The sequence below is a fragment of the Microchirus variegatus genome, assembly GCF_963457635.1.
Source record: "Microchirus variegatus genome assembly, chromosome: 5".
Taxonomy (NCBI): Eukaryota; Metazoa; Chordata; class Actinopteri; order Pleuronectiformes; family Soleidae; genus Microchirus; species Microchirus variegatus.
This window is the reverse complement of record NC_139806.1, coordinates 14,490,264-14,508,527: the sequence shown is the minus strand read 5'-3', so window position 1 is coordinate 14,508,527 and position 18,264 is coordinate 14,490,264. Positions and strand designations below refer to the sequence as shown.

The window sequence follows — 18,264 nt, the reverse complement described above, 5'->3', positions numbered from 1 at the left end:
GGACCTCATGGTGGTGCTAGAGGAGAAGTCAGGGACCATTAGGATTGTCACAAACAGCACTCCAACATAAAGTTGTTGACTTCTTTGAGTCTGGACTAAATTCCGGCTCTCAAACACTTGCTGTGATTTTATAGTCACAGGTATCTACAACTACAATTCATACATCATAGGTGTCTGTAATGGGAACTCCAGATAGTCAAATTTGGCGTTTAAACGTTATACTGGCTTGCCAGTATAGACACATCCCAATTAAACAATTAAACAAAACATGATGGTTTGTCTGGTAAACCTTTTCAGTCAAGACCAAATCACTTCATCAGCCTGATGAAATTAATGTATATGTGTGAAGCTTTAAAAAGTCAAGTGACTCGAGCGATAAAATTTCCCTCTGGTTTCGGCTGCTTCACCTTTTTTGGTTGCCCGTTTTAATCAAATTCCTGATTAGCTTCTGTATTTAAAGGCCAATGAAATCAGAGGAATTGAAGCCATTAACACAGCTGCTAATTTAGGTCAGGAATCATCCAAATGTCTGTTTATCTTACAGCAGCAGATTCTCAGTCGAAGAGCAACATCGTACTTCTTTATTGTTGTGTAATTGCAGTTGTGTGTGATATGAGGATAATCGGTAATTCAATTCAATCTTAATTGAGGACTCACAGGAGGTCCATAGAATGAAAAGAAATGAAATAACACACAAACAACCACAGCAATCAATTTAAACAACATTCATACAGAGGCTATCGTGTCAATTCCTTCTGAGCCTGGATGAGTACAGCTCTCTCTAAGGCAGGTTAAAGCCTCGATGACGCTGTTTTCTGACTCATCTCAGCGACATACGTCTGAAGTAGTACATCAGATGTCTATGGAGAGCTTCACATGTCGGAACACCCAGGGACACAAACAGCTGACTGGCACTATGCCATCTGGGGACCTGAAGCGGCAACCTCATCGCATCATTGTAGGCCACGATGAGCCTCTGCATACTATTTTTTCCGTAGTTCTATAGCACCAACAATGAAATGCTGCTGTTTGCAGCAGAAGTCATTTGACCTCCAGCCACTGGAACATCTTAAATGGAGCATCCTGATTATTACTTGAGTATAATGGCACATTCCGCTTATTTATAACTGCTTCCTTATTTGCCACCACATTTCATTTCATGGCTATTAGAGCTCTGGTTTTAATTGAGTGTTTTGACCAGATCAGAATCTAAGTCCAAATTCACTTGTTGAAGCAGCACAACTGAGTACTGGTGCGCTCATCCCTCACATTCATTCCTATTCCAGAAATATGGTCTGGATGGGAATCGGTCCGATATTGATCAAAATCACCGTATCGGATATCGGACAGATAAAAATGTAAAATCCGATTCAATCCAAAAATCCTATATATGGCATGCTTCACTATGCACAGGCACACATGTGTTGTCATAGTTCAGAAATGGTCTAAAATGACTCTATTGGTATAATATCGGTAGATACTCGAGCTTGTGACATCGGTATCAGACACAAAAAAGTGTCATCGGGACATCCCCCAAAATATGGGAATCATGTTTGACCTCTTTCTAAATTTCAACCTCCACATAAACAAATGTATTTGCACGTTACCTCCGATTAAGAAACCGGGCTAAAATCAAATTCATGCCCTCAAGTCGATATAGATTTGTATGCTTTGATTTTGTGCCATCTAGATTTCTACACGCCAATTAGCCCCGTCTCCAAATCAAACAAAATGCGTCCGCTGGGCTCCTCACTGGAAACCAAACAGGATGCTGCTTGTGCGGTAACAGCTCCATCACTGTGGAACTAACTGTCAGAGACACAGAATCTGTCCATATACCTTTTTCCTGGTATATTTAATGTTTGTTGAGTAATATTAGAGATGACCCTGATCACACCCTACCATAAGATGGAGCTTCTGTCTGATAACAGGTTGGCGTGTGTGTGTGTGTGTGTGTGTGTGTGTGTGTGTGTGTGTGTGTGTGTGTGTGTGTGTGTGTGTGTGTGTGTGTGTGTGTGTGTGTGTGTGTGTGTGTGTGTGTGTGTGTGTGTGTGTGTGTGTGTGTGTGTCTCTGTTCATCAAATGTCAGCCCTGCTTTGATGACGAGCAAACAAGTTCTCTCCTGATTCCCGTGCTCTTCCTGACCACACATTTAGCCGCATGCTGACTGCTGACTGCCTCTCTCACGCCCCCAGAGTCCCTTCAAGGTGTCAGGGTGCTGCTGGTGACGGGTGCCAGTACAGACATCAGGGAACAGTTGGCATACCATCACGCCAGGCTGGATGCCCAGATAGTAATAACAACGAGGAGGGAGTACATGCAATTACACGAGGTCTGTGCTCTTGAGAAATGTGTCTGATGCAACTTGACACCTGTTGTGCATTTCCTTCGCTGTTTTTGACCGTTTTTCTTTCTTTGTGAAACCGTCTGCCTGGACTCTTGGCAACAGCATTCGTTATTTAGATGTCAAATTATTATGAATTAAATGATATTTTCATGGTGCATTTCACCACAAGGTCACTATATTATCACATTTAATTCAGCCAAATTGGCTGGTGGATGTGATGTGTGATTCTGTCCCCAGCCAGTGGGTGGCAGTCATAGGGTCACAGGGTGCACATGTAACAGACTCTCCATCCCCCCATTTCTTTATTAACCGACAAATATGTATGCAGTCGTGATCATATTCACCGCTGACCACTTTACAAACGAATGAAGCCTCTTTCTCGTGAGAGAGAATGTGAATTATCTCTGATGTCTATGTTCCATAGTGGATTATAACCAGCAGTAAATCAGCCACAATGTTTTATGAGCTGTATAAAGATGGAATAAGCAAACCTGATATACAGGAGAGATCCTTCTTAAAGCACTGCCTGCATTTGTAGTTTCTGTGTTATATTATTACAGGACCTTCCTTGAAAAACCTTGAAACTTTGTCTGCATTCTTATTGGCTAATAAACAAATGCACTTGACTCTTTTGTGTTGCTTAGCAACACAAGCCAGTCCCTGTTTTTTTTTTTTTTTATGTGTATGAAAAACCAGCATGCTGCCAATCTGGAGACTCATAGGGTGCAGTGTGAATGAAACATCCACGATGCTTTTTTAATTAAAATGTTGCGACCCTACCTGAGGGGGAAAATGGGGCCGAATGCATTTTCTGTGATTATTGTTATCAGCAAAAAAGGACGTGATTGATTTTCCTTTAGTGAATACACATAAAGAGGATCCGTCGTTCAGACGTGAATGTTGGTTTCATTGTCAGACTTGTGAAGACGGAGAAATAAATCTTTACTTTGCATTGATCTGATGGGACTTTGTGTCACAGTGGGTTGGCGCCATGTTTGCCATGCAAAGCAAAAATGGGACTCATGTCAGGTATCTCATGTAGGTAACCTGGTAACAACAGAAAAAAAAGGCAGCATATATGGTTTGTATTGTCAGTGCTTATAGCCTCAAGCCTTTCAGTCTTATTGAAGTTATTCCCTGTTGAAAAGAGCTTACGTTCATTTGAGCGCCGCTCTTTTATGTGCATGTTTAAGTTCGGCTGGTGGAATCTGACTTAAGCTTCAGTATCTTTGTAACGAAGAGTGATTTGAAGTCGTTTAATTGCACTGCGTGCGTCTCTGTCTACTATTATTGTCTCTTCTTCTATGGCGACAGTCTGTGAAGCAGCAGAGAGCAGGGTGAGACTTGCATCTTCACTGATGTGTGGACACACCACGGAGTCTTTGTTTATGACTGTGGATCTTTTTTTATTTGTTCAGGTTTGTTTACTTGTATTAAATGAAACTCAGCAGAGGCCCAGCTCTGCATCCATCTCATAAGGAGAGCAAATAGTGTCTCTGAAATCTAACACAGGGTCGGGGGGGAATAGATACTTTGATGTTTACATGTCATTCTCCCAGTTATTTGTGATCATAACAGGACTGTAGAGCTGCTGCTGGGGTCACACTGGATGTTTTTTTTTCCACACAGCACAACTGCCAACGTTTATGAAGCCAACACATTGTCTTCAGAAGGTTGTATAGGTTACATATGATACTATTATTTACATTTTCATTCACATGATTATTCAAAACTGACACATCCCAAACAAACTATAGCAGCACGATCCACCGTTCATAACAGTGACTGAATCAGGGATTTAAATTCATATTATTTTATTAGGACAGTTAGTCCTCAAAGTGTGGCACGTTTAAAACATTAAATTGTCCGGGAGCAGGTTATCTCATTATACGTTTGAAAATGATGTGTGTGATCAACCATAATGGTGTTATTCTTTGTTTCCTTCTATCTATCCACGGCCGTGTGGTTGTTGTAATGCGACAAAATTCAGAAATACACATAAGAGCTTCACAGTCAAGGTTTATTCCACAGAAACAAAGCATTAATTCCAGTGAATGCGGATTAAAATGAATGAAAACTACATATTTAGACATAAAGAGTAATACAAGGTTATTTCAGCCCGTATTGAACAGAATGTGCTGCTGTGTGTCATTATAGCAGATTTTTCCTCCCAAGGTTTTAAAGCAGTTTTCATTTGCATGACTCATTTCCATTAATATTCGTGGTTAAATTATGCTTTTGATTGCAATTCTGATCATAATTAACACTGCTAAGCATTAAGACCATATGCACGAGCACAGCAGGGCTGGATCAGAACATGGAATGTGTGATTTAAAGGCTCAGTGTCTGAATGAGGCCAGAGCATAAACGGCAACATCCAACTATGAAGGATTTGGAACCACAGACTGGTGTAGGTTCGAGCTGACGTACAGATAGAAGCAGACTGCTTGTGCTGAGAGGCAGACTGGGACTTGTTGTTTATGAAACAGCATCACAACAAAATCACTAGTCTTCCACTCAGCACTACCAATGTTTCCCCTTCTGCATCCACTCCCTTCTGTCCACAGTCGCTGCTCCAATCTGGAATAAAAGACAAACAAAAAGTAAAGCTTTTTTACACCACCTTATATCTTCATTCCCCCTCCACTGTATTGATATATTCATTTGCAGTGTCACCTATTTGGAGAGAGGAAGCATTTCAGGATATTCATGAGTAACAGGTGTCACAAAGATTGTGAACTTAATATGTTAGAGATGGAAACACTTCCCGTCCCTGTTTTTTTTTTCCTCTTCTTCAGCCCATTTCTCTCTGAAGCCTGTTGACATTCCATCCTCCCTTTGTTGTTACAATGCTAACCTTTCAGCTCCTCTCAAAAGAGGGGACAGGAGGAGGAGGAGGAGGAGGAGGGGTGGTGGTGAGGAACAGATCGAGAGAGAGAGAGAGAAATGATCACAGCTCAGCACTTAAAAAAAATCCTGCTCACCAAATGAAATTAACAGAAACTGTAAAAGCTGTGCACGGCGAACGGAAAACTGAGGGAAACGGAAATGTGAACTCACAAATCGACACTGTGTGATTTGTGCTTCTCTTTACAATAACTCACAACTGGACTGGGGGGAGAAGAGAGAGGGGGAGGAAAGAGCGAGAGAGAGAGAAGAGACAGACAGATTGTCCTGCATCTCTAGTATTTTTCTGAGCTGGTAGCTATGCAACAAGACTGGGAGTCAGTGGAAGAGGGGGATGGGAAGCTGGGGACAGTTTAGTGAGAGGAAGGAAGAGAAGAAGGAAGCAAGGAAGGAGGGAGGGAGATGGAGAGAGAGGGTCCTTGAGTGCCAAGTGATGAGAAGAGTGCTGAGCAGCGGCAACAGGAGGACGCCCCCGAAACAGATGTTCTCTAAAGTCATTTTAATACAATTAAAAATGTGGTTTCTGCTTTTGCAGAATGACAATCAAGCACATTTGCCCTCAGTTTAGTTTCCACAACAAAAGCAGGCTCGAAAAGCTCGCGGTTAATATTTAGCAAATAGAGCGACAACATAAACCTGTGGTTTCACCCTGATCGCGGCTAAAGAGGAGGTGAACAGTCGTCGTATGGGGAGCTGTCCAGTATCTCGGTGCTGAATGACGCCCTACTTTTCCTCCACGTCCACGTCCTCCTCCTCCTCCTCCTCAGGATCTCCGGCCCGCGAAAAACAGGCCACCTGTTGCTGCACCGAAGTTTTCTCTCAGGAGGCGATAACGCCAAAAATTACACCCACTAAAAGCCACATGTGTCATCTGCAGCGACGCTGCTCCCGACCTACAGTCAGCTCAGTTCATTTTTCTCTCTTCTTCTTCTTCTTCTTCTTCTTACACAAATCACGGCAACATGACATGATAAACATTCCCCTCCATCACCACGACCACCACCTTTAGGCGAGGCAGCAAGAGAAATTGAATTTCCCTTTAAATTATTATTATTTCTAAAGTCAGTTTTATGTTTTTTTTCCCCCGCCCCTTTCGTTTTAATTGTGTGTATTTGCACAAACTGTCCTAATAACAACGATGAGAACATATATATGAATATCCTGCAAAATAATCATCCTCAGCACAAGTGATGGACTCACCATCAATCGACAGGAACAACAGGTGATGATGCAGCAGCCTTTTCTCTCCCTCTCTTGTTGGTTTTTCCCACTGAAAGCAGCCACAGTCGGAGTCTCTGTGTGTGTGTGTGCGTGTGTGCACGCGCCCTCCCATCACTGCTCCACGTAATGGTTTTGGTGATGTTACTGGGTAGGCTGGAGGAAGAAGGGACCGTGTGTTTATATATATACGTCTGCTGCTCGGGGAGAAGACAAGGAGGAGGAGGCGGGGTCTGTGTCGGGTGACGACTGCGAGAGGAAGCCAATTGACGTCCATCTTTTCCCTCCTCAGACCTTGTTAAGGGTGCGGCCCAAAGCAGCAGCTAAATTACATTATATGAAGGTTAAGCATGCATAATATGGATTACATATATGGAGGCTGAGGGGGTGGGGGGTGGAAAATACCTGGGTTGCTATTTAAATGAAAAGATATATTCTACAGTTTTTGATTTTTAAAGCAAAGGATTTGTGCAGTTTTATACCATATAGCAGCCCCACTCCCCCTCAAAAGTGATTTAAAAAGAAAAAAACCTACACACACGCTCAATTGAAATCAGGCATCCCCACAGACTTCACCTGTGCACCCGTGCCTGACACTATAGTTAAGAGCTCACATGGAATTCAATTAAAGCTGGACGAGTTACATTAAGCGTCTACTTATTTTACAGTGGAAACAACAGTAGTCAAATGTTATAAACAGTACACATAAAGGCTGTGCGCTGAAAAAAAAAAACTCACACGTAATCTACGCTATTTACATTGTACACGTTATGTCCATGTTTCTGTTAAATACTGTTTAAATTGGAAATGTTCTATTATTGGAAGTATTTTGTGTTTTTTTATGGATGTATTTATTCATATTTCAATTCACTTGATTTTTACTTTTGTAGCGCCAAATCACAACATACATTATCTCATGGCACTGCACATAGTACGACAGAAACCTTTACAGTATAATAGAGAGAAGAGAAACCCAACAGTTCAAACCATGAGCAAAGCACTAGGCGTCAGTGGAGAGGAAAAACAAACAAACCCTCCCATTTATCAGGAAGAACTGACTCAAACAGACAGAACCAGACTCAGAGGTGTGCGGCCATCTGCCTAGACCGGTTGGGGTGAGAGGGAAAATTAAAAAGACGGTGATGACTTCTTGAACTAGAACATGTATACAAGCAGCAGCACAGATTGTTGATTTATAAAAAAAAAAAAAAAAATAATAAAAAAAAAATATATATATATAGCAATATCAACTTTAATGATAGCATAATAACAATGGTGATGATATGATATGATATGATATGATATGATATGATATGATATGAATGATAATAATAATAGTAATAGCCTCCAAACTGGATCTGGATCCTGCAACCTGCAAGATGAGGACAGAGAGAGAGAGGGAGGGAGGGAAGGAGAGAGAGGGAAGACAGGAAGGAAAGACACAAACTAGGGAAAGAAAGAACAAGGTTAATGACATCAAATTCATTCCCTGAGTGTGACTCAGTTTCCTCATGCATGCTGACTATATCTTACCTGTAGTTTCTTGCTATAAATTTCAAGTGGGGTATCGTGGGACTAATACAACATTATCTTATAAGCTGATGTGCCTGCCCTAAAAGAGTTATTCATACACATTGGATAGTTTGCCTCATTCAGATCCCTCAATACCAATATTTATTGACTATTTATGCATTTAGACACTTTGCTTTGTCAACAATTAAGGCATCTGCCTTATGAACGATGTCTCTAAACATCCTTATTATGTAAATTCACAATATGAAAACATCATAATAAACCCACTGGCTGTTATGCAGTTTGGAATATGTATCTCTCAAGTGAGACTTGGACAAAGGAGAACTGAAGCTTATGGCAGCTCATGGTGGCCCAACACGTTTTTTAAAGACACCTCATGTCATGTCCTTCCTTTACATGTGTCTCCAACCTAGTTATTCTTCCCAGTGTGATAATATTGAGCGTTAGAAGCTCGATGTGTGCAGACATATTGAAGAAGAATCCTAACATCTATAGGGCATTGAGTGAAACTGAATGCTGTTCTTATTTGCAAAGCTGTATCATTAACTAAATAAAACTCAAATGTACTTCATTTATATGAATCAATACCTCATTACAGCAGAGGTTAATTTAAGGACACTCTCAAATTCATTTCCTACACAAGAGCGACGACAGACAGAACTGTTTCCCACTGCTGTCAGTGTCACGTATACATGTATATATATATATATATATCAATCAGCCACCTTTATATGTGTATGTTGTTGTGTGAGCCCACCCTCCGCTGCACCCCCACCCCCAGGAAGCTATTTAAATCATAGCATCTTCTCTGACACCTGCTAGATGACGGGGTCGTTACAGTTTACAGGCTGTGGAAAAACACCCCATACTCATTTATGAATGCAAAGTTGCCGCAGCAGTGAGCGACTGCTGCCTGTTTGTAAATAAGGCACATGAATGACTCGGCCTTCCCTTTATAACAGAAATGACCAAACGGGAGCCTGGGTGGCTGCAACTATTACTTATCACAAAGGCCGTGTTCCTTTGATATCCTCACAGGCTGGTTGTCAATGCAACTTAAGAGTCGGGCTTAGCGAGGAACCTGGGGGAAGATCCTGCTCTCTGTGTTGTGAGGCTTTAGTTGTGTAACGAACATCACACTCTGTGCCTCTTGATGGAAACGTCAGGAGGTAGGATTATGCATATTAGCGATCCCCCCTCTGTTCGCCCCTTCTGCTTTCAGGGCTTAATGTTAACATCTGCCCACCGAGAGCCCCCAGATGAGCTGGGAGACAGTGTTGAATGTCCTCCATTCAGATGATTTATCTCATCACGATAATGGACTACACATGTTGTTGAGATGACATTATAATGGACTCTGAAGGGGAGAAAGGCTCCGGTTCCTCCTATGTTTGTAGAGGCTGCACTTAAAACCTATAGTATCTGATCTTCATCACAGAGAAGAAAAAAAAAAAAAAATTAGGGTTTTTTAGGTCACACAATTAACAGTTGCCCGTCTTTTCCTTGTGAATGGTCTTCAGTTGAATATCTTTTGTAAGGTTTAGTAGGAACACAGGAGCCAAATGATGCAAGATGCCCTATTTTTCATGTATTTAGACCCTCCAGTTGTTGTTCATGTTGTTAAAAAAACAAAACATTGCTGCTTAAATGTGTAAGAGTGAGTTTGGTTAGGCCACAGGGCACAAGCAGACGAGTGGGAGCTTTGGGAGGTGGTGAACATTGTTATTTTTCATGCTCTGGGTCAAAATTATGCCTGCGTGGGACGGACTGGGAATATGAAAAATATTTACAGACTTCCAGGGAACAAGGTGAAGCCACAGGATTCTGTGCTGTGTGTGCTTTTCAAAATCTTTTCCCTTCATGCAAACAAACGTGGTGCTGAAAGTGCTTGCAGGGATGTTCACTGTCTGTCGGGGAGGTTTGACCTTCCTCACAGCCGGTAACATCGGCGACTGACATGGGATTTACTCTTTAAAATCAGATTTTTTTTTTGACATGATAGTTGTTGATTGCGTAAGTGTGGTAGCAGTTGTATTTTTAAATCAGCTCACAGGAGGGCTCCCTCTGGTGTTCACTTTGGATTTGGACAGGACACAAAAGCCAATTCAGACAGGTGGCAAATTAAATGATTCTGTACAATATGTAACAAATATGCAGGCTATATTTTAGTACAGTAGCTTTTACAGGCACTAACTGAGTGAGAATATTTTGAAATCTTTTGTCTGATATTTTTAAAACCACATCAAAACACTAAAGGGATATTATTTATACAAGTTTGGACTATACATCTCTCCAGTAAAGCTTCAAACACCTTGACATGGTGAACTGAAGCTGTTACGGCAGCTAATGGTGACTCAACACCTTTCTAAGATGTCATGTTATTTCTTTAAATGCATCTCCTACCTAGTTATTTTTCCCAGCATGATAATATTATGCATTAGAAGCTAAGATGTCTGTTAGTCTGGAGTATTAAAATGAAGAATGCTCAGATGTGTAGGTGGAAAAACAACAGAATCTTTCATGTATACCTTACCATTAAAGGATGTCTAGACTTTAAGGTAAAAAATAACTGATCTAACTGAAAATTGTTTCAGTTATCATTTGAAAACACAGGACATGAGGGAGATCATCATGCTGGGTTACTTTTTCTGAACAGCTCAATGTTTTTTTTAAAGAAATAAATACATGAGGTATGCTTTGTGTAAATGGATGAAACCCATTGCTATTATAACAACTTGATTTTTTTCATTGTTTCACAACAGACTTGATCTCCTCTCTATAATGGGACAAACAACTGCAACAACAGTAAGTACAAGATATGGTCTTTTAATTGTTGATTATTTTTAAGTACAGAAATATTTTTTTTCTCATTTTTAAACATTCTTTCTGTAACTCAAGTTGGCAGCATTGTCTTAAATGTTTAAGTGGCGCTAAAGTAAATTTCCACAGAGTTTTTCATCGCCTTCCCCTTGGACAACATCAGCAAACAAACACCCAACCTCTGTACAAGAAGCTTTCACAACACAAATAAATACCATTCATTTAAATGTGGCACGCCAGCAGACTCAAACATTCATACGGGGGGAAACCAAAGATTAAAACTGGGAGAAATTATGCAAATTGTTACCCTTTTAAAAAAAAATAACATGACTGATCAACACAGAAATGATCTGAAGTAGCAAATGACAAGTGCCCATAGCTTGAATATTTTAGCAGATGCTACACTTGTGAACCAAAATAGTTTTTTCTTCTTCACCTAATTCTCCATCTTGTAAGAGGGTGATATAAGACCAGTGAAAAACATCCATGAGTCTGTTCCTGACAAATGATATTTGCTGATGCTGCTTCAAATCACTCAGAGTAAAATGAACTTAAGGTCATATCTATAAAAAAAGATATCAGGCCCATTCATCCAACCTTTTTCATGTCTTGAAAATGGCACAGTTTTACATTATATGCTCTCAGTGTGGATGAGTCAGTAAAATACAAAAAGACAAGCCTGGATTGAAAACACACACAAACACACACACACACTGACCGAAAACTGCCGTTACAAGCAAAAGGGGAATCTACCATCTACCAGCCAGAAACAAACACTCGGGTAAGAATATGAGTTAAAACATAAAAAAAACTAAATAAAAATAAATAGACAGTTAAAAAGAAAAAAAACTCAATATTTGGCAGGTATTCGCAACGTCAGTCTGTAAACAAAACAATCACACTGGGAAATAACTCCCAAATGCTCCTCGTCGTCAGAGATGTGTGGTCTGTTGGGAGGAGAAAGTGTCTCTGTCATTTTCCAGGGAGGAGGTGGAATACTGCACGTACTGAATATTATGTCTTCTGCCCTCGACACACAGACTGTTCATCTCTCCTGCTCGTCCAAACTCCAGCAATACAACTTGACTCGGTGAACTAAGGGCAATGGAGGGGAGCTCCTCTGTAGACTGCTGAGGTGAATGCTCAAAGAAGAGGACAATTTACAGCTCGATACATGCAAAGGTAAATTCCTATTCCCGGTTTCATTCCCTCAGAGTACAGGGGGGCGTGATCACTACCGGATCCTTGTGAAGAGGTTCAGCACTGACACAGATTCCTGAGGGAGGGAGGGAGACAGAAGAGGGTAAGAGGGTATCAGATAGATAATTCTACTGTTTATATAGTTTTACACTTTCTTTTAGTCTTTGAAATTCAAATGAGGGCTTGTTAGAAACAGAGAAGGGAGATCATTCAAAATAGACCTCTTACAAGAAACAAAACAGGGTAAAAAATACCTTAGTGGATCTCATTTTGCTGAAGACGTTCCAGAACCGAAGGGTTTCATCTCCAGCCCCCGTCACAATGGCCTCTCCATCAGGTGACATGGCCTGCACAGAAGTCATTATTAAACACGGAGTATTTTTTCCTGTATATAATTGCCGTTTTCTTTTAACACCCTCCTTGTGTGTGGCTCGCCCCCCTCCCTTCACCAAGGACAGTAGGGAACTTTATGTTTGGTTATTTTAAAACTGCATACCCATTTCCTGTATTTCCTAGATGCGTTCGAATGAAGTGATTGAGAAATAGTTCAACTGTATGGTCATTAAGGCATTGCTAAAACAAAAAATTGGATGGTGGCCTAAGATGTTTGCACAGTAATGTAAATATGCAGCTCAGGAGCAAAAATAGTCTTAGTTTACCGTTACAACAATAGGACAAACAGACAGCTACAGTATAAACACACAGTACGCAGTATACTGACCAGGTACAGAACTCTGTACGAATGTCCTGTGAGTTTGGCCACTTGAGTGAGAGATGGATACTTCCACACCAAGATCTGGTTCTGGGAATAACCATGAGTGCTGACCTGCAGGAAAATAATTAAAAAAAGAAACATTTTCAATATGAGCAGTAACAGACACAGATCTAACCTTCTCATCTGAATCCAATTCCACATTCTCTGTTTCAGAACTGTCAGGATCAGGTGACTCACCAGTTCGTTAGTGTGCTTGGACCAGGCCAGGTTGCAGACTTGAGAGCCGGTGTCGGTGCACTGCAGCGGCTGGCCCGTCAGAGTGTTCCAAAAGCGGATGCAGCGGTCGGCGGTGCCCCCTCCTGAGGCCAGCAGACCGTGCTGGTGAGGAGACCAGGCAATGGCCTTCACTGCAGCCAAGTGCTCCGTGTACTGCTGCACGGGGAGGACACTGGAGTGGTTCCAAACAAGCAGCTGCAGACAGCAGAACAAAATTGGAGGAGGTATGGAAATAAGTTTGTGGTCATTTATGAAAAAGTGTCAGGTACAGAGGAGACGGTGTCTGTGTACCTTGTTATCATTTCCACCGGAAGCTAGAAGCTGGTGGTCTGTGCTCCACTTGAGCCCACAGACTTCTTGTCGGTGTCCTTGGAGACGGCGCTCAGACTGGAGGGGAGGGGCTCTAATGTCTCGCTGCAGGATCACTCGATCACGACTCCCCGATGACAGCTGGTCTGCATTCCATGCCAATGCACCTGAAGAGTGAAACACAGATTCAAACAGCGATGATTCACTGACCATGAATGAGAGATGTGTGTTTCAGAGGTGTGGGAAAAAAAACAATGCAAACAAAGGCAAAGTGCAATTGTCACTGTCTCCATGTCTACGGACTCTTTCAACTCACCCACTCTGGCTGTGTGTCCCTCAAGTACAGACAGCTTCTTCCCTGCTGCTGCATCCCAGATCTGTACATAGCCTTTATGAGTACCCACTGCCACCAGGTTACCCTGAAAATAGACACCATAATATTACACTTGATTCGTGGAAAACACAAGAAAGGGAGCTCACAAAATCCATGAACTGATTACAGGCACCTTTAAATTAACCCTCTCCAAAACACATGAAGCATAATTATTCTGTGTATAATTAGTTAGTGACTCCTTCACAGAGGTTATGTGTGTAATTCTTTTTTGCTAATGTGACCTTACAGCCGTTTGTCACTATGAAAAAGACAAGTGGAAAAACTCACCCTCTCTGACCAGCCTACTGATGTGACTGAATCTCCTTCTACAGAAAGATCACACAGACGTGTCACCTAAAGAAATCGAGGGAGAAAAGTTATTAATTACATTCTAAGCCTCTGTCAGTTATTGAGTATGACACACAAAGAGTAAGAGTGGCACTCTAAAATCACAAACATTAATCACAGAAAGAAAAAGTACAATTTAAATGAGCTGTTAGTTAATAGACATCTTTGTTGCTTTGCTTTTCTAAATTTGATTAGATGACACACACCTGGCTGGTGCAGGCACTCCAAAGATAAACACAGGTACCCAGTCCAACACTAAGCACATTCAAAGAGGACCAGTCCACTAGGTTGAGGTAGAAGTCATCCTGCAGCTCCGGAGCATCCAGAACTTTGAAAGGGATTTTAGATATTTTGCGTGTAGGTTTCCTCGGAGATCGTAGCAGCTTCTGGCTGCGATACACAACACAAAATAGGCAGAGATACATGATTATGTTTCCTTCCCTCATAATATAAAAGCTGAGACTTGATGAGTACCTGGATCAGCTAATTACCTGTTGCTGCTGACAGGTGATAGAGAATATGGAGATACTGTATTTCCATCCTCTTCTGGCAGTGCTCTCTTTGTACTGACTGAGTACTATAAAACACAAAACAGATGATTTTGATTATTCACAAAAACACAAACAAATATTATATTCAAAGTTACAGGTGAACAGTTCTTACACTAAAAAGGCTCCTCTTTGCAGGAGTCGATGGCTGTAGACGGCGATCTTCTGACTGTGGGTCCTGGACTTTTTCAATACCTGCTCCGAGCAGCTCGTTCTTCAGCAGAGCTGAGTAAGCCAGGCCATCCGCTGGAGAAAGAGGAGGAGACGGAGTGGAAATCAAACCAGGTTGTTGAAATTATTACGTTCAAACACTGTGCTCCCTTTGCAATTTCTTGGTTCCTTTATCAAATCTAATCTCTAGTTTGCATGAGTCTGACCAGGTCAAAATAGTGGAGCAGATGAAGATATCTTCAAATATAAATAAATAAATAACACAGAACTCTAAAAGCCATTCTCTAAAAAGCAAATTGTGCTTGTACACCAACAACATTATCAAGAGAGACAATATGTTATATTATATGTATTTGCCCAAGCTCTAATCTAGGAAGGTTGATTGATTACCTTTGTTACTGTCTGTTGTTCCATCTTTGGTTTTCCTATTTTGATTGTGTGATTTTTCAATTTCCTGTCAAAACAAATGAATAATCATTCACAATCAGTTTTATTTATAATAGAAAATACAAATACATAATGGTTGCTTGGAAGCAATGGTCAACACTTCCACCCTGAGAACACTGTTCTTTTGGTAGAAAAGACAGTAAAGCCCTGGGTGTTTGCAACAGACTCACATTGATGCGGTGGAAGTTGACACTCCAGTTGGCTCCAGCACGGGAGGGAATGAAGCGATCGCCGTGTTTGCTAGGGGAGGATAGAGGGGAGCTGGAGGGTGTCAGCGCTCGCATGGCACCTACAGCTTTCTACAGAGGGGAGAAGAAGGAGACAGCATTTTCTGACTGGGGGCCAAACACAAACAAGCTTTGGACAGTTATTTGAAAATGAGTTGACAAAACAGGGAGATAAGGTGGCAGATGGTGTGTTTGTGAGAGGTGTTAACAAGAAGAAGCAACAATCACAAAACCTAGTCATTTGGCTGGTAAGCTCTTGTCACTCAACAGTAACGGAACTGTAAAAAGAAGGACTGCCCTGTTAAAGCCTTTATTCTGTCAGCAAATGACTAACACCCTCTACAGTCATTGATCCTCTCTGGGAGGGGCTGCTGTCATTATCATGATACAATCAAGATTATTTTCCTTTGCCCAGCCAGCAATTTATGTTTTTAATTTTGAAAAGAAAATAGCATTTGTTAATACACAAGGACTGCATTGTTTACTCACTATGGGGCTTGCATTCTCATTTTGAATGTTGATCTGTCTGAGCAGCCTGCACTCATAGTCCTGATCCATGATGCCTGAAAAACATGGTAAAATTGATCAGCACAATCCTAAAACCAGAGAGCACTCAGACAACACAAACCCTGTCAATCCCACAGGATCAGTACACTTGTATTTCAACCAAACTATGCTGTATCAAAGACACATTTTTTATGATTTATTTAAAGAAGTACTAGCTGAGTTTTTAATGAAAATATTTTTCATGCAAGGTTCGCTATTGGTTTAAAAAAAAAAGAAAAAAGAGAGAGCCAGATCCATACCAGGTAAACACCAAAATCTGATAATTTCTCCCTTAGGCCATCTACACTCCCAGAATAATGTATTCAAAATCCATTCTTAACTTAATTATTTGCCAGGTTTTGATTGGATATATCAGATGTCACAGATAAAATAGAGATAACCCTACATCCTAACTTCTGGATATTTAGTTGGTCTGCAAGTAATGTAAAATATCAACAAATTACGTTACTATTTAAATTAAGTCCATCTGCTTATTATACTGTCCATACAATATCAGTTGTGATGTTTCAAATAACTTGCTGTTAACAAGAGAAAACAAAGACAAGCTGTGTTACAACTCAGAAGCAAGAACCTGTAAATGTTGGTCATTTGGCTTGATTATTAACTTACAACGTGACTGGACTATACATTGTATTTGTCGGCAGTTATTTGTAAATCAACAGTATTATTATATCGGCAGTTATTTCAAGGACAGTAAACTGAATGCATCGCGACAAAACGATTAACAATAAGCAACCTGATGGAAAACAGAGATTCCTTTGATTTCATTATGGGAGCATTTGTGGTACATTAATCAGGTGACGTGTAAATTAGCAGTCATTGAGTTGATGACAATGACATTATTGTGGAAGACATTAACAAACTTTACAGTCACTTCAAGAAAGCCCTCCTAAAATAAACACGAGACAACCATATATCGTTATTGCTTTGATATGATCACACTTATAACAACATCATAGGTTTCAACTCAAAGGTATAAACAAAACATTACAAATTTCCTGCAGTTAAGCTAATGCTAACGTTAGCTCAGCTGACGAACCCAGCGTAAGATAAGCTAGCTGCCCGGCTAATGCGTTAGCAACATTATTTGTTCACCAACTACGCGTGTATTAACGTATTATGTGCAACGATACGCTCTTGGCGCCACGTACCGTGAACTTTGTGTACTCGCCGCGTCAGTTTCAGGTGAAATGGTTCAGTTTTATGTTCTTTTACTCCTTAAAAATTGAGCATGTAGGATATGTATTGTTTTCTTTAGCCGATGGCTCAAGCTGGGCTCGCAAAGCACCACGGGAAGGGCGTGACGTCACTATTTTTGAATCACACATTTTGCGTTGCTAAGGGAACGTGTCTCTTTCTCTCTCTCGCACGGAATCGCAGGTATTCGTTCACGATGAACCAGAAAAACGTGTTTATTAGGAGTGTGTTTATGTTTCAACGTGTTTTTTTGTTACTAGTATCAAAGTGTTGTTCTAATAAGAACCTCGACTCTGATTAAAGTCGGATTTAAGATGTGGTTATGGTTGTAGTTTGGCTTTGGTTAGACTGTTCAAATAATGGAATTCAATACAGTGTCCTTCACAAATATGTTTGTGTAATTTGGGTCTTGTTATGCAGACCTTAGAGGGTAACAGCTTATATAAATATACATTCTATATTTACTCATTTTTATCCTCATCTTTGATCAGTTTCTCCTTTACTTTATCAACTGATTCAGATTTGCTAATTTATTTGACCCCGCAACCATGGGCCTTCCTGGTATAGCTCTGATATTAAGCCTATGAGACACATACAAGGTGCACCTGGGAACTAGCATTTTGAAATCTAATGTTTTCATTCTGGTGCAAACAGTAACAATCAGTTCTACTGATTATCTGTTGTGAGCATTCGGCAACCAACCAATTTTTCTGCTGCTACAAATTAAATACTTGGCATGGCATTACTAATTCACTCAGTTCACTCAGTGCAATACAATCCCTGAAATTATTATTATTATTGTTATTATTATTATTATTTTGATTTTCATACCTTTGGCAGGAAGATGGGGGTCTCCTTAGGCCTGGGTCATACTTTCGGCATATACTTATTCACAGAGGTCAGATGTGGTCCGTGTGATGTAAATTTCATCACCCACCCATTTAGTGGTTTCTTGTTTTGGTCAAAAGAGACAACCAAACAACCAAAGTTATTTGAGAAAATCTGCTGACACTATGCTATGTACAACTCTGCGCTCCACACTCCATTCTAATAAACAGAAA

The 18,264-nt window shown here is 40.7% G+C and overlaps 1 protein-coding gene across 1 annotated transcript; it reads right to left on the bottom strand.

Moving 5' to 3' along the window:
- Positions 1 to 10,911: 10,911 nt before the first annotated feature.
- fzr1a (fizzy/cell division cycle 20 related 1a) lies at positions 10,912 to 17,279 on the bottom strand. The gene is made up of 14 exons (XM_083890258.1): positions 17,158 to 17,279; positions 15,929 to 16,002; positions 15,383 to 15,511; positions 15,156 to 15,219; positions 14,710 to 14,840; positions 14,538 to 14,623; positions 14,253 to 14,436; positions 13,987 to 14,052; positions 13,642 to 13,744; positions 13,308 to 13,492; positions 12,978 to 13,211; positions 12,747 to 12,851; positions 12,280 to 12,372; positions 10,912 to 12,101 (listed from the first exon to the last, which is right to left on the bottom strand). Exons 2-14 carry the CDS (start codon positions 15,995 to 15,997, stop codon positions 12,060 to 12,062), a joined length of 1,491 nt encoding a protein of 496 aa, XP_083746384.1. The 5' UTR covers positions 15,998 to 16,002; positions 17,158 to 17,279; the 3' UTR covers positions 10,912 to 12,059.
- Between the last annotated feature and the right edge of the window lie 985 nt (positions 17,280 to 18,264).

What these genes read in the sequence shown, in the direction of transcription:
- fzr1a (XM_083890258.1), bottom strand. Translation starts at nt 15,997, where the DNA reads ATGGATCAGGACTATGAGTGCAGGCTGCTCAGACAGATCAACATTCAA. An exon ending in TCAACTTCCACCGCATCAAT is followed by an intron (nt 15,220 to 15,382) that starts GTGAGTCTGTTG and finishes TTGTTTTGACAG; the next exon opens with GAAATTGAAAAATCACACAA. An exon ending in CCAAGCACACTAACGAACTG is followed by an intron (nt 12,852 to 12,977) that starts GTGAGTCACCTG and finishes ATTTTCCTGCAG; the next exon opens with GTCAGCACTCATGGTTATTC.